The sequence below is a fragment of the Oncorhynchus tshawytscha genome, linkage group LG04 (genome assembly GCF_018296145.1).
Source record: "Oncorhynchus tshawytscha isolate Ot180627B linkage group LG04, Otsh_v2.0, whole genome shotgun sequence".
NCBI classification, from domain to species: domain Eukaryota; kingdom Metazoa; phylum Chordata; class Actinopteri; order Salmoniformes; family Salmonidae; genus Oncorhynchus; species Oncorhynchus tshawytscha.
In genome coordinates this window covers 31,842,679-31,864,230 of record NC_056432.1, presented here as the reverse complement: position 1 = coordinate 31,864,230, position 21,552 = coordinate 31,842,679, and the positions used below count along the sequence as shown (strand labels likewise).

The window sequence follows — 21,552 nt, the reverse complement described above, 5'->3', positions numbered from 1 at the left end:
GTTTTCTCCTGAGGGATCTCCTCTCAGACCTGGACTAAAGCATCCGCCAACTCCTGGACAGTCTGTGGTGCAATGTGGCGTTGGTGGATGGAGCGAGACATGATGTGCTCAATTGGATTCAGGTCTGGGGAACGGGCGGGCCAGTCCATAGCATCAATGCCTTCCTCTTGCAGGAACTGCTGACACACTCCAGCCACATGAGGTCTTGCATTAGGAGGAACCCAGGGCCAACTGCACCAGCATATGGTCTCACAAGGGGTCTGAGGATCTCATCTCGGTACCTAATGGCAGTCAGGCTACCTCTGGCGAGCACATGGAGGGCTGTGCGGCCCCCCAAAGAAATGCCACCTCACACCATGACTGATCCACCGCCAAACCGGTCATGCTGGAGGATGTTGCAGGCAGCAGAACGTTCTCCACGGCGTCTCCAGACTGTCACGTCTGTCACGTTCTCAATGCGAACCTGCTTTCATCTGTGAAGAGCACAGGACGCCAGTGGCAAATTTGCCAATCTTGGTGTTCTCTGGCAAATGCCAAACGTCCTGCACGGTGTTGGGCTGTAAGCCCAACCACCACCTGTGGACATCGGGGCCTCATAACACCCTCATGGAGTCTGTTATTGACTGTTTGAGTAGACACATGCACATTTGTGGCCTGCTGGAGGTCATTTTGCAGGGCTCTGGCAGTGCTCCTCCTTGCACAAAGGCGGAGGTAGCGGTCCTGCTGCTGGGTTGTTGCCCTCCTACGGCCTCCTCCACGTCTCCTGATGTACTGGCCTGTCTCCTGGTAGCGCCTCCATGCTCTGGACACTACGCTGACAGACACAGCAAACCTTCTTGCCACAGCTCGCATTGATGTGCCATCCTGGATGAGCTGTACTACCTGAGCCACTTGTGTGGGTTGTAGACTCAGTCTCATGCTACCACTAGAGTGAAAGACCCGCCAGCATTCAAAATTGACCAAAACATCAGCCAGGAAGCATAGGAACTGAAGTGGTCTGTGGTCCCCACCTGCAGAACCACTCCTTTATTGGGGGTGTCTTGCTAATTGCCTATAATTTCCAGCTGTTGTCTATTCCATTTGCACAACAGCATGTGAAATATATTGTCAATCAGTGTTGCTTCCTAATTGGACAGTTTGATTTCACAGAAGTGTGATTGACTTGATGTTACATTGTGTTTAAGTGTTCCCTTTATTTTTTTGAGCAGTATGTGTGTGTGTATATATATATATATATATATAACACACTTGCAAGACTATATACATACAGTGCCTTGCGAAAGTATTCGGCCCCCTTGAACTTTGCGACCTTTTGCCACATTTCAGGCTTCAAACATAAAGATATAAAACTGTATTTTTTTGTGAAGAATCAACAACAAGTGGGACACAATCATGAAGTGGAACGACATTTATTGGATATTTCAAACTTTTTTAACAAATCAAAAACTGAAAAATTGGGCGTGCAAAATTATTCAGCCCCCTTAAGTTAATACTTTGTAGCGCCACCTTTTGCTGCGATTACAGCTGTAAGTCGCTATCAGTTTTGCACATCTTTATGTTTGAAGCCTGAAATGTGGCAAAAGGTCGCAAAGTTCAAGGGGGCCGAATACTTTCGCAAGGCACTGTATATACATACTCTACATATATATATAGCCTTGCGAGAGTGTGTATACGAGTGTGTGTATCTATGTGTGTATCTATCTACATTGCGTGTGAATAAACAAGATGTTTACAGATGCCTACAAGTTTGACACTAAGGGAGATAAAAGTGATTGACCCTCGAGCATCTCAAAAATGTATCCAAGTATTCACTAACTCATGCAACTTGGAGTATGGAAAAAAAACTATTTCCAATTTTTACTTGGGTATTCGATCCTCAAAGAAACTAAGTTTCTTTGAGGATTGAATACCCATCTACAAACTATATTAAACAGAAATGGGAGGAGGAACTTAACATTGAAATAACTGATGAAACATGGTTGAACATATTAGGGACTCAACAAAGCTCCACCAACTCAAGTTCATGGAGAGAATTCTGTTGGAAGAATGTTATACGTTTCTTCATAACACCTCAGCTGACATCACAAACAGACCGGCTCCCTACATCCTTGTTGGAGAGAAGGCAGGCTGTCACGGCTGAACATATGATGTGCGCTGTAACTGTCAGCTCTTTTTTGGGTTCTTTTACTTTATTTGTACTTTTGTCTTCCTCAATAAAAAGTGTGTATGTGCATGTTTTTTTTTTACTAACACTAATCATATGCAGCTGCTAATGTGTTCTATATTTGACTCTTATGTATCCTAATACCTAGCCACTATACCCTGCCTTCATGTACATACAGTATCTACCTCAGATACTTTGTTCCCCTGCACATTAATCTGGTACTCCCTGTAGATAGCTCCATTGTTTTATTCCTTGTTACTATTTTTCATTCTTATTATACATGTTTTATTCTGCATTGTTGGGAAGGGCTCGGAAGCAAGCATTTCACGGTGAAGTCTAACCCCGTTGTATTCGGAGCAGGTGACACATAACCTTTTTGATTTGAATTGAAATGTTATCAATCTCAACTGTTTATTTTTCAGTGACGTCCCATGGTATGGTGGGGAAATCAGGTCCAAAAAGTCATTTTTCCCGAGCACTTCTTCTATAATGGGCAAATATGTATGGAAGGTTTAGTTCAAATCAAAAGGGGTGCTAGAGTTGTGGTGACTGTTCTGATGTATGAAGTCCGGTTCATGCAGTTATTCGCAAGTGCAAGTTTTGTATTTTTGCATTAGTGCGGCATAAACATTTTTAGAATATTGGTCAATAGGACTACGATCATTTTTCTAGGGAAACTGGAAGGAGTTGGTCGGGAAGTCCCGAGATACCGCTTACCAGTATTCAACTCTACCACTGACAGGACTTTTCACGAACAAACCTGCTGCTCTATAGGGTGGTCAAATTCCAGCTTTTCCTGAAATCCCGGTTGGAATATTCCTGGAATCAGGACGGAATAAGTAGGAAATCCGGGAATCCTCCTCCTGGGAATTCTGATAAACCTGGACAGTTTGGGAAAATTACTGGAATTTTGCAACCTTACTAATGTTTCCACTCATCTCAACAACTTGTCACCATTTGCCTAGTTTAGTAAACCCAGCCCTAGGCAACAGCAGTGACTAGGGTCTGGTAGATATGACGGACTCTTTTGGTAACTTTGAGAGAGAGAACAATTTTAGGTTGAGTCCTGCCAGAATGTCGTGATTCGTAACTAAAGTTTGCAGGCAAAACCTTTTGCGGTGGTGTTACTGAAGGTAGTTGATGCGAACTAGACACTTTCAAAATGCACTCATTAAAAATAACCTCCATCTTGCTAGCTACTATTTTGTGTTGGGATGTGGGTACAGTGACGTCGTTCCTCTATGCCAAGCTGACGTGTATGCTGGAACATTGGAAACATTGTGGGAGGCGACCCATCTGCCTAGGGAGACTACTCTTTTCCTAATTTGAAAGGGATCTCTTTGAGGAGATGATTTAGGATGTACCCCCAGTATGTTGACTGTTGACCCTCTGTGTCACAGGAGAAGGAGAAGGCACACGAGGGGGCGCGGCCCATGAGGGCCATCTTCCTGTCGGACGGGAACGTGTTCACCACAGGCTTCAGCCGTATGAGTGAGAGACAGCTAGCCCTGTGGAACCCGGTGGGTCACCTCGTCCTCTTCACCATCACTACTCTTGGGCTTTGTCCCAAATGACACTGAATTCCCTTTATAGTGGATTACTTTTGACCAGGGCACTATATGGGGAATAGGGTGGCATTTGTGACGCAGCCCTGATTTTAAAGATTTTATTGCACTGCTCAGTAACTGACTGTCGATGTTTCATTTACAGCAAGCCATGGATGAGGCGATCTCAGTGCATGAGATGGACACCAGCAATGGAGTCCTCTTGCCCTTCTATGACCCAGATACCTCTGTGGTTTATCTGTGTGGTAAGGTGAGTGGAGTTTTTTCCGGCAAATGTTACATACACATCCAGTTGATCTGCTGTGCATGTAACTTACAACAGGTCTCTGATCCATGAAGTTAGGCATGATGAATTGTTAGCTGTAAAGGCATTACTAAAACGTTGTACTGTTCCAAACACTAAAAGACTAAAGTTACCTTGTTTCTGTGGTTTGTAGGGTGACAGCAGCATTCGCTACTTTGAGATCACGGACGAAGCCCCATTTGTCCACTACCTCAGCACCTTCACCACCAAGGAGCCCCAGAGGGGAATGGGATACATGCCCAAGAGAGGCCTGGACGTCAACAAGTGTGAGATCGCCAGGTACGGCTCGCTGGATAAGGAAACAGATCAGCCATTTTAGGGCTGCTCATTTGGTTATTATGCTTTGATGGGCACACCCCTGATTCATTTCAGCAATGTCTAGTTGAACCAGGTGTTTTGGTGCTTGGCTGGGTCTATGATGAGGGTCTAAGAGGAATACATGACTTGTGATGTGAAGCTATTGGCCAGCTATGTCCACCAGGAGGCAGCACAGAACCAGATGTTGAAGGGGAGCTCTCTCATCTGTGTTTACCTCAGGCCCTGCCAATCAGAATCATATACCATGCCTTTATACAGCTCCATGTTTACTGAGGCTGCCCTGAGAGTATTGCCAGTGTCATGGAAGTAGAAGTGCATTCGGCTGGGCTGCGGTGTGTGAAAGATTATTAGACAGTAGGTCTGTTATGTGATGTTGTGGATAATATGGTGCTTTGACCTATGTTGACAGGTTTTATAAACTGCACGAAAGGAAGTGTGAACCGATCATCATGACTGTGCCAAGAAAGGTGAGCTTCTTCATTCTGATCTAGAGACACTCAATATACGAATGATTTCAACAATCAATGCCACATTTAACTCCAACTCTGTTTTGAGGCCAGGCTCTGTTATATTTGGTCCAGTGTTCTCTAACAGCTGTCTCTATACCCTTCTTTCTCTCTCCCTGCAGTCTGACCTGTTCCAGGACGACCTGTACCCAGACACGGCAGGACCAGAATGTGCCATTGAGGCGGAGGATTGGTTCGAGGGGAGGAACGGCGAGCCCATCCTCATTTCCTTGAAGAACGGTTACGTCCCTGGCAAGAACCGCGACCTCAAGGTGGTCAAGAAGAACATCCTGGACAACAAGCTGAGCAAGAATGCGGAGAACACGGGCACAGTCAACAAGTCTGCCTCATCCACTCCATCCATAGTGAGTACTGCTGTCTCTTTCTCTCTTGGGAGGACTCTGCCTGGGTTGTATGCTAGAGACTGTTACAATATTGTGTGCATACAATTCAGTGAACAAAGTACTACTCACAGAAGAATATCCTAGCATCTGGTATTTGCAATGTGAGTGAAAGTTGACACCAGACTGGAACAGTATACCAACACTACAGTAAGTATGATTACAGTGCTTTCTCAGGACTAGTCTGATGATCACCATGCCTACACCGTCCTTCACCACTGAAACGTAGTCATTAATGGCCTTTAGTTCAGCCCTGGCCTTGGCACATTGCAGCTAGGAACATGGAAGGCTCTATTCTAACAAACCTAATGCCAGTGGTGGGAAAAATACCCAATTGTCATACTTGAGCAAAAGTAAAAATACCTTTTTTAATAGGAAATGACTCAAGTGAAAGTAAATGAGAACTTGTTCTCAACTAGCTTACCTGGTTAAATAAAGGTGAAATAATACAAATGAAAGTGAAAGTCACCCCAGTAAAAACTACTTGAGTAAAAGTATTTGGTTATAAATATACTTAACTATCAAGGGTAAATGGAATTGCAAAAATGTACTTTAATATCAAAAGTATAAATCATTTCAAATTCCTTATTAAGCAAACCAGATGGCACAATAGTTTTATTTGTGGATAGCCAGGGGCACACTCCATCCCTCAGATCATTCTGAATCAAAGCATTTGTGTTCAGTGAGTTCGCCGGTGGGTAGAGATGACATGGGATGTTCTCTTGGTAAGTGTGTGAATTGGACCTTTTCTGTCCTGCTAAGCATTCAAAATGTAATGAGTACTTTTGGGTGTCAGGAAAACTGTATGGAGTAAAAAGTACCTCATTTTTAAGGATGTAGCGAAGTAAAAGTAATGTACAGATACTCCCAAAAATATAAAAATATTTTAAAGTACTAGCGTATGTACTTTACACCACTGCCTAATGCAGTGGTCAATCTAAGCGCTGGGCGGTAGCACTATAGGTCCAGGGGTGTTAGCTAAAATATTTGCGCTATTTTCACAAGCACAATTATCGGCTGTGGTGCAAAAGGGCTGGGTTTTGATGAATAAACAAGTTATAGGTGTGTCGAATCTTGGCCCCTCACTGGCAAATCAGAACGTGCTCCATGGCTAAATAGTGTGGTTGCTTCAAGTTGTGTATTTGTGTTTTTTGTATTGCCTGAGAATCAACTCAAATTACAATGTTAGTCCATTTACAGTTTGCTGAAGAGCTTACAGAAACAAAATAACAATGTAGACCTATCCCATATAAATATGTTAAATTGAACCTGTTTGCACTCCACATTGTTCTAAGTAATTGCGTAGCTTCAATGTGGAAATAAATGCATAGAATAGTGTCAATTGCATTATGGCTGAGCATGGATGTGCCAAATGTTGTCAATAAGCAAGATTAAATTCACTAAAAAGAGCAAATAATTTGAATCAAATTCTAAACAAAATGTAACGACTTGTTTTTAAATACACTAACAGACACCATAATTGCTTTCCATGGTCATATAATATTAAAACAATGCAGACTATGGAGGGTTTTACACACATCCAAACTTCTCACAGTAGCTGGACAAAGATCCAATATAAAGAGAAAGGGAGAATGTCCACTCACCTTAATAATGCTCCCAAATATGCCTGTTTTATGAACATGATCACAACCATCTTGGAGGTCAGATCGCATTCACACATCTCCAGAAGTTGCATCACAAGCGTGCCACAGACGTTGTCACCATAATTCCAGGAAGGTGAATCAACAGTGTTGTAATTTCATTTTATGAAAAACAAGCGATCATTTTTTGTTTATTTTTGTAAACAACAATGAATAAATGTAAGATGTAATGATGTCATAAAATCGCCAGGATGAACAAGACAGACATTGCTGTTGAATCTGCCTTCACTATAGTAGGCCTAAGGGAGGGCTTGGCTTTTTGAACATATGAAATGGAAAACAAGCCATTTTTACAGCTTATAGAAAAAAGTAGAAATTCTCCTCTCTTTTCGTGAGGGGCATGGACACACAGCCTACATCATAGGCGGGACCGGCATGGCAAAAATGTGGGCCTACCTACAATGCATAGATAAAAGGGAATGTCAGCTCACCGTTTTACTCTTAACAAACTTGATATTTTAATAAAGCTTTGGTGACTAAGATTTATTTCCAAGCGGTCTCAGGAGCCAAACCCTTTATCGACAGTCTTGACTTTTTCGCGATTGCATTGGGCAGACAAAGAAAAAGCCTTCATTGAGAGGGGAGGCTGTACTTGGTTTATAATCAAATAAAACAAAATGGTGGTAAACAGTAAATAGGCACCAATAGCACAGTAAGTTCCATGTTCATATGGGCAGTGTGCGTCACGGCTGGATAGGCTGTGTTTCCACGGTCACACTGCGTTCCTGCTAAAATCAGCTTTTGGTTGGTCCTAAATATCCTTATCAGCGCTGCCTGAAATGAGCATTCTGGATCATTTCTACCCCATCCATCTGAGTGAGCAGGGAGCTGATAGAAGACAGGTAAATTGCTGAACATGGCTTTAGGGCTGGAAAATGCCAGTGTGACAGTTTTTACATGACAAAATTGCAAACTAACATGCGTTTGACACTAGCGCTGCCTTAACGCCAGATGAAAATGAACTCTGTGGGCTCTATGTTGGCAGGGTGTGATTTAGAAGGGGGCGGCTGCCTGACTTCACAAGGTGGTTACTAGAAGTCGCCCCCCCGCCCAGAGGCAGAGTGCTCTGGGCGTCCTGCCCTACCTCGTCCACAACACAGACGCCCGCGTGGGACCCAGCCCTGGCCTCAGCTTCTATCTGCAGCTCTGGCCTGTAATCATAGCAGACTGGGCAGGCACGCCATGTTAACCTCCAGGGTGCCACAGGGTACTAGAGCCCTGCCTGCAGCATAGCCTGCCTGCAGAGCAGACGGCAGGGATAGACTCTGATGTGAGGATTTAATAAGGATCTGGGGAAATTCAGTGGATATAAACAGTGTATGTTGGTTTTTAGATGACAATGTACCAAACCTAACTGGGGGGGGGACTGGCACAAACCTCTCCAGAAAGGGTATCTTATGTCTTGCTCCTTTCTCTGTATTCCTCAGAAAAACGAAGGCAAGCTGGAAGAGATCTTGAAAGAAATCAAATCCCTCAAGGACCTGGTCAGCAGTCAGGAGAAGCGAATCATCCAACTCGAGGAGCAGATGTCCAAGATTGCCATTTAAGGACCCTCCCCTCGCCCCGCCACAATTCAGGACGATCCGTTGGCTGGGAGGTGGGCGGGACACGTCACTGGCAATCTAGACGAGTGTTCCGCCTGAAACCTGCCTAGTAACGATCCCAAGCAACATTCCGAGATTAACTTTTTTTCTTAGTCAGCCCCTAACCCTCAGATAAAACAGATGAAATATGGCAAACCGTTCCTTTTAATAAGCGGCAGTTTAGTTTTGTTTGTATGAAAATTCTCCCATATTCCTTTTAAGATTGTGACCCAGAGAATTCCAATGTGAACAGTTCCTATGTTTTTATATGTAGGTATCAGTATTTTGTCTCCCCAAATACCCCAACTTCTTATCTTGCCAAATTTTTAAGCAGTTTTGTTTACACACCACCTTGACAGTATATCTTTTTTCTTTTGTTTTCTGGGAAGATTCCAAATCGGAACTATAAGGGACAATGCAATATGCTGGTAATGCAAGGAGCAGGGTTTCAACAATCCATCAAATACTGTAAAAGACATCAATGAGAAACTGACTGACAGACCACTAAACACACAGAGAAATTGATCCTGATGTATCATAAGAGTGTTTAGATATCAAAGACAACAGAAGTACTGAGGTATACAAGTGGTGACATGATTCATGCTGTAAGTGTTGTGTGAAAGGTTGCCTTTTGTCTTTTTCCTGAAGCTCAACCCTTACCCTCCCCTCTTAGTGGACTACATCGTAACGGGGACCACTGTCTACACTTGCTAACATCGCCTGACCAGAGTTAATGCATGCAATAGATATTCTACTCGAGAGAAATTCTCCATCTTTGGTCTCTAGCTTGTCTTACTAAGCAAGCAGCAAACAGTCCTTTCATATCATTTGATACCTTCTATAACGTATGTATGCATCTATTGCAGTAAACAACTTGAACAACGTTTTCATCTCCATCTATTTTGTGTCACAGGAACAGAAAGGGTATTAGTGAACTAGATAAAAATGACCGGTTAGATGTCATCTGTACTTCTCGTAGCCTTTAGATCTCACCTTAAACAGGTTTCTTGTTTGGAGTTTACAATGCACATGCCCCAATCCAAAAATCCTTTTCAATCATTTCGGTGACCACTGTGATCAACATCGTTAGTTCCAGTCTTATGAAACAGAAATTTGTCAGTATGTCCCCCCTCCCTCTGGCCCTGTGACACAGATGGTATGTATGTACTGTAAGCTGTGCTACTGACTCATGACATGCAGTCACCTGGGGTGCTTCTTTTGTACAGGTTCCTGTGGCAATGACCTGTGTGCTGCCCAGAGAAGGACCAATGGAATTGTGGGTTATGTCGCTGGTTAACATTTCCACATGCTTTCAGTAGTATATCAGACTTGTTCTGCCTCTTGAGGTGTTTGTGTCGTTTGTGCAGTCATAAACCCCAATGTTGAACCATGCCCTTGTGTTCAGGGTCCGTGTGCTAGGATGCTCACTATTCACCATCTCATTGGCCCATATTCGTACAGCCGACCAGAGTGAGTGAAAGGTGTGTCTGAAACTAAAACAATTTGATCCTGCTTTGAACCTCTGTTGGTTGACAACGGACGACAAGATGTGACGTGGAGAGGCTAGGCTTTCAGGATGTGCGAATATGTGCCTCGTATTACTTTGGCCTTGTTGGAGTTTTTTGTTTCCCCAGATAGGGAATGTGAGAGGGATTTTGGATATTAAATGGATTCACCGTAGGGTGTGACCAAGGTTCTGGCCTATGATAACAGAATTAGATGGTGTGGTGGTGATGATAGTAATTTAAATACTGTATGTTTTAGTCTTGCTTCCTTCTCCGGCTCTCCCATTGCAGATATCCCACTGTACTTCCTTAGCAGAATTTTAAATAGCTACCCTTAAATACTCTGTCACATCACTAGAGAATCAGAGGAACAAGGAGTCGTTTGGATCATCTGAATATTTGATGGTGTTGCCAACTACGATAATACAGTAGGTTCTGTTGTCATGCTATTTTTGTTTATTTTCCAGGCGGGGTGGGTTAAGGTTCAATATTAGCCTTTAAAGTTTGTTACCACTGAATAGATCAGAAAGTGCCGTAGAGGTGTGCACAGGAAGTGCTTATGGAAGACAGGGTTTGAGAATGGTGTGAGTTATTTAGCAGGATAGGGAGTGAATGGGCTGCCCTGAGTGGCTAGAAAGCACTGAGAAATGTACGTTTTCATCAATCCATCTTGGAATCCAAGTATCTAAGATTATAACCATGGATGCAATTGGACACAGAGATATGGATTGGCCAGGGGAGGTTGTCTTGGGTCTTGTGTCCTGTATGTACATCAGTGCTTCTCCTGGGCCTCCTTGGACCACTCAAGGCAGTGAGAGCTGTGATGTTTGGTATATTAGTGAATAGCGATTCAAAGGGACACGGTAGGTTGGTGAAATATGTAGAGATGTATGTGATGTTTTGAAATAAAGGCCTAGAATATGATTGAAAGCTTTGTAAATAACATGACCATGTAATTGTATTTTTCTTTGTACTTTTTCTTATTCATTTGTTTTGTTTTTGAGCTGAAAGAGGGTTTTTGTTTATGGTGGGTTTTAAATGTTTCCTCCTGTCTGCGTTCCCTGCCCTTGCCATAATGCATCATGACAGAACAGAATCTCCATTCTGTCACCGGTATTATAGATACAAAAAGAGCTAAATGAATTACAGAAGAAAAACGAACAAGAATTCAGCCTCTTGTGGAGGTCTGTTCAACATTTTTGTTAATTTCTCCTGCTTCATGTATCAACAACTCATTGATTATCAGAAAAATTAATAAAGAAATGAAAAGTTTGTCATCTGGTGTCAAGTTCATGGGTGAGGCAGAGGACTGCAAGAAACAAACGTGACTTGGCCATCTTCAAACAAGAAATATCTGAGATATGCCAAGGTATTTAGTGTTTTTTCGCAGACCTGTTATTCTTTATCAGGAGATTCTTGCTTTCATTGTGTGAAACCTATGTATGAAACCATACCCCCATTCCTCATTTGTCAGTTTGACATTTGTCAATGTTTTTAAAAAAGTCTCTACTTCTTGATTTCTTTGGTTTTGTCTGAAATGCTGAGGGAACATTGCAACATTACTGATGGGGTAGATTGACTTATGGTTGTATCAGATGATTATTTCTGTCACTGATATTCTTTGTAAAGGAAATGGATGTCTTTCCAGAGGCTCAAGTGATGTAATGTTGATGAGCAACACATGAGCTTAAATATGAAGCAAATGCATATTGCAAGTACTGGGTAATTGTGCTTGGCAGTGCAGTGTTCTGTAATGTATCACAATATATTACAGAAATACAAGTTAATCATCACGTTCTCATAACATGGTTTGAATTGGGCACATCTATGCCTCTTAAAGTTTGGTGCTTGTGATGAATGTCTGTGTGCAAGGAAACAGTTGCTCAACTCGGTCTCAATATTTGCTGTTGTCGTTTCACTTTACAGATTTCCACTATATTTCCCCCAAGGCCTGGGAGATGTCCAGCTCTTGTTTTACTGCTGCTTCTCTCAAGCAAGGCTGTCTCAAAATGTCTACAGAAAGGTAGCAAACCATAGACCCCAAACCTGTCTGAGCTACCACATCAAACAATGCCCCTTGTAGCCCTCACCAAAGACCTGCCAGAAAACACAACAGTCTCCGTAACCCAGCAAACAATGAGAACTGAAACCTTTGAGACAGGCCATGAGACTGAGATCGCCCACACCACTTTGAGCGGTAAACGAACCCCCATCTCAATAGCCCTGCATCCAACCCCCTACCCTACCACTGTCTTCAACTCCTCCACAGAATGGATGTCAAAATTATCCAGGACATCCAGTGACTGGTAGGTCTCGGTGCCTGATCACCAATGACGTTGTTCATTGTCAGCACTGTCATCCTGACCAAGCTGAGGGGCAACAGGTATAGACACGGGCCAGCAGCTACAGGGGCAGAGCACAGAGATGGTGTGCAATGGTCCCCACCAGTACTACTGATTGAGGCCAGGGGAGATCCAGACGTCCCAAACGCAACGTAACCCTGATGTCCAGCAGAGGACGGGGACAACCTCGCTCTCAACAGCTCCATCCCAGACCTTGACAGAGGCTTGTAACACTAGTCAAACTCACAATATATACCACACTAGAGCTTTGAGTCTGTCAACTACATAGCAAATGTTTTGTTCTCATACAGAAAAAGCATTAACTTTCAGCATTACTCTTGAGAAATACAAATCTATCACTATGTCCAAGCAAGTGTACACCTGACCTTCCCTGTACTTACTGAACAAAACCTTCAGAAAATAAATCAATAGGGGGATGAAAAAAATATCTGTTGAACTGAGTTGTTCAACCTATGATTTCAAATCTTCTTATGGCAAGGCTGGACCACGAGGTGCTCCAAACAGCCGTGGGCAGAACAAAAGCCCTGCAGCGCCAGCAGGGATGTGGGATGTGAGAACTGAGGTATGTGTTTATAGCAGACCATAAAGTTTATATGTTAGATTTGTATGTGTAATATGATGAAAGACGGGCCCCCTGCCTGTGAGCTGGTCCTGTAGGCCGTGTGGAGATGGGCTGTAATCTGGAGCACGTAATTAGAGGATTCCGTGGGAGGCAGAGAAACCTAGGGACTCGCCCTGTGGAGAACTAAAATACCCACTAACCTTCAAAATGTACAAAGAATAAGTGTTATTTTCCATTTTAGAGAATACTGATTCAACTATGAGTGAAGGTAAGGGGGACGTGTTTTATTTTCATCTTTGATTATAAAGTCCCTCACATATTGCACTGCACTAACATCTACAACACCAGAGCAGAATTTTGTATTTGACCTCATTGCTCAACTTTCAGGATTGCCACATGAACCAGTGAATCAGGGATTGTGAATAATTAGAAGTATATATTAGTAGTGGACAAAGATGTCCCAGTCCCCCTCATATCTCCCATCATATGTAATGTTTAGGAGCAGGCAAGGAAAATATATTCAGTATGGCAGCCCCTAACTGTCCCCCCTCTCTAGACCGACCAAAGCATCCACCAAAGTATGTGAGCATCCACCAATGTCCCTCTGCAAGGAGAGGAGGATTTCGGGGAGGTAGCAGGAAAATATGGAAATGTAGAGGGATGGACATCTTTCTGCAATCAGCAGGCTTTTGTTTTTTACAATTGGAGAAATAACTTTCAGTATACTTCAAGTTATAGGAGAAGGGTGGAAACTTGGAAGCTCTCTCTTTCTCCCTCAATTTCCTTCTCTGCTCTCTCTCTCTTGCACTCCCTCTCCCCTTCTCTGCTGTTAGGATCCCAGTACCATTCAGTCCAGAGGAGACACCAGCCAGACATACAATCTGTAAGTACTGACCTTTTACATTTTTGTTCAGTTTAATTCATGGTTAGAACATGTATAACAAGTTGTTTTGATTGCTGTAGACTGTACAGTGATGACAAACCTGTCAATTTAAGGTTTAGAGACTGACAGAGGAGATGTTTTCTTTTTGTGGAAATCGCATTTACATGCCTTTTTCGTTTGTCATCTACTAACAGTTGTAGACTTCATTTTTTAAGGGAAGACATCAGAAAATGTTTTGAGAAAAGTGTAGCGTTAACATGATAAGCATAAAGTCCCTCATATATATATATATATATATCTCAAAGTTCGAGAAGTCAAGACCTGGAGCGAATAGAACCTTTAACGAGATGTTATGGGGCATGTTACAGAGAGCTGGTCTTAATAATTACAGGGGGAAAAGTCACAATCACACAAGTGATTGGTAACCCTAGCGGTCTCCTGGCACAGACCTGCACCTTAGTGACTATTAGCACGCGGAGACAACCTGCACCCTAGAGATTATATATACATCCAACCCTTACATACAAGCACACACAGTCAACTCTGCTGTTCTATTATATACTATGTATTCAACTGCACGACCAAGATACTGCCCACTTTTGACACAGCACATTCAGTATCTATTATGCTATTGTATCTATACTGTATATCATACCGTGTACATAAAAGGATATTACTACGACACTACCTCTTCTATTACTTGTTATTTTGTATTTGACTCGTATTATTGATATTGATTATTGTACTGCACTGTTGATGGAACTGGCACAAAAGCATTTCATTCGCCGCACCTTTTATACCTACTGTGTACATGACCAATACAGTTGTTTTATTTGTGGTTCTTGTAGCTTGTAGGTGATGATGGAGAGAGGAATTCAAGATGATTCTCTTTAGATGGTCTTTCAGTGGAGGGCCTTACAGTGATTATATTCCTGAAGATGTAATTATGGCTGGTTAATACCATGGTCCAGTCAGAGTGCATGTGGCTCTGTAGCCACCCTGACTGCACATGCATGGGTGGGGAGATCAAGATAACCATCCATTTTAGTATGACTGTGGTTTACAGTACATGCATATTCATGACCACACAATCAGACATGGGCACAGCATTTACAGGAAGGAGTAAGGGAGCAGAGGTTGATTGTAACAAGCGGCTGATTAGAAGCCAGTCATCCTCATGAGTGAGTAGTAATTACACTACATGTATTTCCAGACACAGTGAAGGTGCCGGGTTACAGACTTGAGTTCAGCTCCGTTCTATGCCTTTTTAAACACTTCAATAGTTGATTTTCAAGTCTCTAAATATTCTTATTATAATTTCACCAGAGCTAAAGAGAGAGGCAGAAAGACATTACATTTAGAGAGAGCTTGGACTGCGTGGTGATGTTCAGACTGAATTTGAACTGCATTAGATGCTCTAGACACTTTGATTCTTTGTCTGTAGAGCATACTGTAAGTCCACCCGTTCCTAAGGCAGGCTGAATGCAGGCTTCCATATGAGCAGAAATAACCCATCAGATCCTTGCCCGTAACCTGTCGTTAGCCTGCTGCAGCCCAGTGTAAATATAGAGGCCACAGTCACAAGTCTCCCACGCCTCCCTGCTCCCTGTGGCATATATAGCTTCCTCCCCTCTTTGGTGTGGTGGATGGGTGGCCTCCCTTCTCTATGCAAATTAAAACCTCAAACTGACGGACTCCACCCCAAATAAGTAATGACTACAGACAGTTAAAATAGATGTAATACAAGATGTGAAATGGGAGAAATATTGTGGATGTTCTGTAGTGATTAAACTTAGATTCCGCTTTTGCTGCTGGTGATTCTCTGATCCACCTCTACGCAGACGACACCATTCTGTATACTTCTGGCCCTTCTTTGGACACTGTGTTAACAAACCGCCAGACGAGTATAAATGCCATACAACGCTTCAGTGGCCTCCAACTGCTCTTAAATGCAAGTAAAACTAAATGCATGCTCTTAAACTGATCGCTGGCCGCACCCGCCCGCCCGTCTAGCATCACTACTCTGGATGGTTTTGACTTAGAGTATGTGGACAACTACCTAGGTGTCTGGTTAGACTGTAAACTCTCCTTCCAGACTTGCATTAGGCATCTAAAATCAGCTAACTATTTCGCAACAAAGCCTCATTCACTTATGCTGACAAACATACCCTCGTGAAACTGACCATCCATAGCCTCCAACACTCTACTCAGCAAATTGGATGTAGTCTATCACAGTGCCATCCGTTTTGTCAACAAAGCCCCATATACTACCCACCACTGCGACCTGTATGCTCTCGTTGGCTGGCCCTCGCTTCATATTCATCGCCAAACACACTGGCTCCAGGTCAGCTATAAGTCTTTGCTAGGTAAAGACCCGCCGTATCTCAGCTCACTGGTCACCATAGCAACACCCACCCGTAGCACGCTCTCCAGCAGGTACATTTCACTGGTCACCCCCAAAGCCAACTCCTCCATTGGCTGCCTTTCCTTCCAGTTCTCTGCTGCCAATGTCTGGAACGAACTGCAAAAATCACTGAAGCTGGAGACCCATATCTCCCTCACTAGCTTTAAGCATCATCTTACAGATCATTGCACTTGTACACAGCCCGTCTGTAAATAGCCCACCCAACTACCTTATCCCCATATTGTTATTTATATTGTTGCTCCTTTGCACCCCAGTATTTCTACTTGCACATCATCTTCTGCACATCTCACTCCAGTGTTAATGCTAAATTGTAATTATTTCGCCACTATAACCTATTTATTGCCTTACCTCCCTAATCTTACTACACTCGCACACACTGTATATGGATTTTTTCTATTGTGTTATTGACTGTACGTTTGTTTATGTGTAACTCTGTGTTTGTGTCGTACTGCTTTGCTTTATCTTGGCCAGGTCGCAGTTGTAAATGAGAACTTGTTCTCAGCAGGTGACCTGGTTAAATAAAGGTGAAATAAAAAAGATGAATCTGGTCATTGGGAAAATCCGCAACACCAGGGCTGTTTCTACTTTGTTCTGAGTTATGACACAGAATCCCTCATCACACTGTATCAGACCATTTGATGAATGTTTCTTCATACTAATACTAGAAACCCAACTGCCGCTGCATTCTTAGTTGAGAGGAAAGGAGTTGTGTTGTAGGCCTACAGTAGCTGCTGTAATACAGAGGCAGAAAATTAAAGCCTATCTTTAAATCAGCCCAAATATTCATTCATTTGACATCACAACATTTCTAAACCATCTGCAATTTTAATAAATGTTATTTTGAAAGTCTCCCTCTTGTCTTTACAGGATTCTGAAGGAAAGATGAGGCACCACTTGATTCTTCACCTGTCATGCGTGAGTCTGGTTATGCTCTGGGGCCATGGCTGTGCCAGGCATGTGCCAATGGTCTACAGCATTTCCATGGATGGCAGTGGTGATGTAGGGGAGATGGATCTTATATTCCCCGTTGATAGCCCCCACCACCCTGTCTCCCCCACCGTCATTGTGTCCCCCACCGTCATTGTGTCCCCCACCGTCGATGTCTCCCTGTCTCCCCCACCACTACCCTAGCCCCCACCCTGGTCAGCACCATCACCAACACCATCACCACCACCATGATCCGCCTCAAGGACTTTATGGTCACCCGGGTGGTGGACTTCCTCCAGGATAATATGCTGATCATCATCGTGGTCACCTCCCTCCTCATTGTCATGATCTTCATCATCTGCTGTGCCGCTACCATGAGCCAAAAGCGCAAGTTGGAGGCCTACAAACCTCCTGCCAACTCACCCAGCAAGTATATGGACCACACGGCGGAAGGAGTCAAATCCTCCAGTGAGGTCCAGAGTAGGGTGTGCGGTGGGCCTGACTCAGCCAGGAGGGTCCAGATCCAGGGAACCTCCAAGAATCTGCGCACCCCTTCTGCTGCGCTGGTGGGGGAAAAGGTAGGCAAGGAGCCCAAACTGAAGGAGGTCCAGAAAGTGAACGATATAGAGGAGAAGGAGACCCGGAGGGTGGAGCCTAAGCACAAAGGGCAGAAGGCTGAGGAGGTGCAGCAATGCTCCAGCTCCAGCACCAGCCAGCCTATGGTCTGCACCTGCCACCTGAGGAAGGCCAACCACTAAGTATAGGTTGGGGCTCCAACCATGTAAACTAGCAAAAAAAAAGGAGAGAGAAACCTTTTCTTGTGCAGAGGGAACTCCCTGGGTACGTCTGCTGCTGTGTGCCAAACTTGTATGTGGAATCTGACCTTGTGGATACCTTTTAGCATACAGATACTGTACAATTAGGTCTAAAGAGCATACTATCAGGCCTTAAAAACATAAGGAATTTCAGCCCTGACTGTCCTTTTTGATATATCTGATAAATTATTCCTCATATACTTTCCTTGTTGTAGAAAACAGTCATTGTGAAATATGAGATTTGTTCATCAATTGATAGCTTTCAAAGCGCCATGTCAAAACATATACCAAGACAGTGTGTTTAGGATGTTTGCATGTTATTACTGTTGGGAAATTGTACTGCTCAGTTAAGCTTAACTAAAAAGATGTAGATCACACAGAAAAAAGAAAGTTATCTTCTGTGAACGAGAGAAAGCCAAGCGTATTTCTGTTTGCTAACTCTATGGCGATAACCTGGCCAGTTGATTTCAACACAGTAAATGATTGATGTGAGAAAATGTATTTTCTTTTAGCAATGGACTCCTTTTTTTTCTCTTATTTCATTAGAAATGTTACAATTCTATACATGTCACATGGGTGCTTTGTGGATTAATATTGAAGAGAATTTGCTCATGCTCTATGGATAGACGGTAGAGCTGCTTTTTTTTTATTACATTATCTATTCTTTCCGAACTTCAAAATAACTGTGATTTGCAGGTGGGAGTATGTGGTTACAAAGGTCAGTGCAAGTTTTTATTAAAAATGGACTTACATTACTCAAGTAAATTAAAATCCCCAAATTCTCCTGAGTCCCTTTAAGGATTGTTTTACAGTGACCCTCAGTTCTTCTGCACATTATGGTCATTTTGTTTGCGTAATGGATCTTATTTTATTTTTGTCCAGCTTCAATAGAGATTTTGTTGATATATTTGTTTTTCTGGAAATTGTAACTGTAAAAGACAGGCAGTGAGTGTGACATTTCACCATGTTCATTAAGTGTTTCAAAAACATACACAGAACAAAAATCTAAATGCAACCTCTAAAGTATTGGTCCCATGTTTCATGAGCTGAAATAAAAAATCCCTGAAATTTTACATACGCACCAAAAGCTTATTTCTCTCATGTATTGTACACATGTTTTTCACATCCCTGTTAGTGAGCATTTCTCTTTTGCCAAGCTAATCTATCTACCTGACAGATGTGGCATATCAAGAATCTTTACACAGGTGCACCTTGTGCTGGGAAAAATAATGGCCACTTTAAAATGTGCAGTTTTGTCACAATACAATGCCACAGATGTCTCAAGTTTTGAGGGAGTGTGAAATTGGCATGCAGACTGCAGGAATGTCCACCAGAGCTGTTGCCAGATAATTTAATGTTAATTTCTCTACCATAAGCCACCTCCAACCTTGTTTTAGAAAATTTGGCAATACGTTCAACTGGCCTCACAACCGCAGACTACATGTAACCACGGCAGCCCAGGACCTCCACATCCAGCTTCTTCACCTGGGAATCGTCTGAGGGGAGGTGGAGGGGGAGCTGAGGACTATTTCTGTCTGTACTGAGGAGTATTTCTGCCCTTTTGTGGAGAAAAACTCATTCTGATTGGCTGGGCCTGGCTCCTCGGGTGTGTGGGCCTGGCTGCCAAGTGGGTGGGCCTATGCCCTCCAAGGCCCACCCATGGCTGTACCCCTGCCCAGTCATGTGAAATCCGTAGATTAAGGCCTAAGTAATTTATTTCAATTGACTGATTTTCTTATATGAAATAAAGTAAAATATTTTGCGTATATATTGTTGTTCATGATAAATTGCCATATGGAGTTTGGCCATCTCTGAATGGTAGTATTGGCAAGTTTGGTCACAGGGTGTGTAAAAACAGCCTTGGAAGAAAGGGATGAGGCATACTGCATGTACATTAAATACAACTTTGGAGCTCCTCATTTTCATTTATTTCTACCCAAGAATATGTTTGAAGAAAAGCTGTCTAGTTTATGTCTGTTCTCAAATTTCAAAAAGAAAAAGGACAATTATAGTGACCTGCACATCACTGCATGTACTTTGTCTGCATTGGCAGATGTGCCTACAGTTGTATATTCATATTATATATACTCTAAATATTTCAGCAACAAACTTTGAAATACTCTGTCCACTCACACATTACATGGGAAATGTGTCCGTAGTGTCACCTGCATATCCACATTGGTGATTTGCCAGTTCAAGCAGGCTGGCACCACCATGTAATGTCATGCCCAAACACAAAGCCAGTGAAAGGGACCAGAGCCTCGATCTCCTGCCCCCTAGCTTCCTTACAAGATTCAATCGATATTTCAACAGCTGTCAATCCAACAACATTATATACTTTGCATTGAAATGGAACATGAGTGTATTTGAATACAAGACACTGATTTGTACACACAAGCTCATATCATGTCAGATCACTTCTACTGTATATGATTTTGTGCCAGGGATTCTTAAAGGTAGGCAAATGCTGCCCTCCTGTGAATGTTTTAAGTATTGTAAGCACCGGCTGTTTACATTGCCAGACAGAACATAGTTAAAACGTAGAGAAAAAGGATCGATTTCCATCTTTATTTGAACAGAACATAGTTAAAACAGAGAAAGAATCGATTACCATCTTAAACGTTTGTGATTTAATGATCATAAAATATCCTACCACAGAAAGGGGGTGAATGATTGACAAATACCAATTTGTTTTCAAAGTGAAAAATGGAAGTTTGATCCCAGTTATTCAGAGCCATTTTACTGAAGAGCAAACATCAAAGATAAAGGCAGAACAGCCCAAAAGCAAGTGCAAACCTTGTAGAGCCTGAAATATGAGCCCCAAGGGAGCCTCGCACCAGGGTCAGATTCCCTCTTTTTCAACATGGTGCTAAATAATCCTGCAATATACTACTCCTGCACTCTCACTCTTTCTACCGGGAGTACGGAAGGCACACAACCGCGTCTCGGTCTGGCGAGGCTTCATTTAGTTCAGCTTCTCAGAGTGGCAGGACGTTGGAGGATGTTCTATGACCTGGATGTTAGTCGTAAAGAGAACGCTACCTGTGGGAGGTCTGCTCCTGAAAGAGACAATTGCTGTGTTTCTATTTTCATGGTTCTACCTCTCTTATGTGATGAGACTTCAGTGTTGTTTCTCTGCCCTTGAAAATGAATACATTTTGGAGGATGAAGAGGATAACAAAAACAGGTAATAGAGCATCTTAAAGGCATCGTCAAACTTTGATGGGCGGCTGCTTGAAATTCTCAACGACGGTGGTTTCTGGAGAGCCAGTCACACAATGGATCGACCATAGACGTCTTGGCTGGCCAACTTATTGGGAAGAGCGGATGAAACAGAGCCCTGGAAGAATGGTACACAATGGTTTATTGAGTACGGTAGTAGTTACAGGTTGTGTACAGGTTTGGCCCTGTCCGGGGGTGTCATCGGATGGGGCCACAGTGTCTCCTGACCCCTCCTGTCTCAGCCTCCAGTATTTAGGCTGCAGTAGTTTGTGTCGGGGGGCTAGGGTCAGTTTGTTATATCTGGAGTACTTCTCCTGTCCTATCCGGTGTCCTGTGTGAATTTAAGTA

The 21,552-nt window shown here is 42.9% G+C and overlaps 2 protein-coding genes across 2 annotated transcripts in view; both read left to right on the top strand.

Annotated features, from left to right (window-relative positions):
• Positions 1-11,279, top strand: part of LOC112248539 (coronin-1C-A) — a 56,335-nt gene extending 45,056 nt beyond the window's left edge. The window contains exons 6-11 of the mRNA XM_024417664.2: positions 3,565-3,684; positions 3,875-3,979; positions 4,167-4,312; positions 4,761-4,818; positions 4,980-5,222; positions 8,347-11,279. Coding sequence (XP_024273432.1) covers positions 3,565-3,684; positions 3,875-3,979; positions 4,167-4,312; positions 4,761-4,818; positions 4,980-5,222; positions 8,347-8,466 — 792 coding nt within the window. The 3' untranslated portion in view covers positions 8,467-11,279. The remainder of the gene's footprint in view (positions 1-3,564; positions 3,685-3,874; positions 3,980-4,166; positions 4,313-4,760; positions 4,819-4,979; positions 5,223-8,346) is intronic.
• Positions 11,280-13,492: 2,213 nt separating this feature from the next.
• On the top strand, positions 13,493-18,770 carry LOC112248538 (transmembrane protein 119-like). The gene is made up of 2 exons (XM_024417663.2): positions 13,493-13,815; positions 17,108-18,770. The coding sequence occupies exon 2, from the start codon at positions 17,416-17,418 to the stop codon at positions 17,923-17,925; it is 510 nt and encodes a 169-aa protein (XP_024273431.2). The 5' UTR covers positions 13,493-13,815; positions 17,108-17,415; the 3' UTR covers positions 17,926-18,770.
• The last annotated feature ends 2,782 nt before the right edge of the window (positions 18,771-21,552 follow it).

Excerpts from the sequence above, each read along its gene's own strand:
- LOC112248538 (XM_024417663.2), top strand. The coding sequence starts at position 17,416 with ATGATCCGCCTCAAGGACTTTATGGTCACCCGGGTGGTGGACTTCCTC.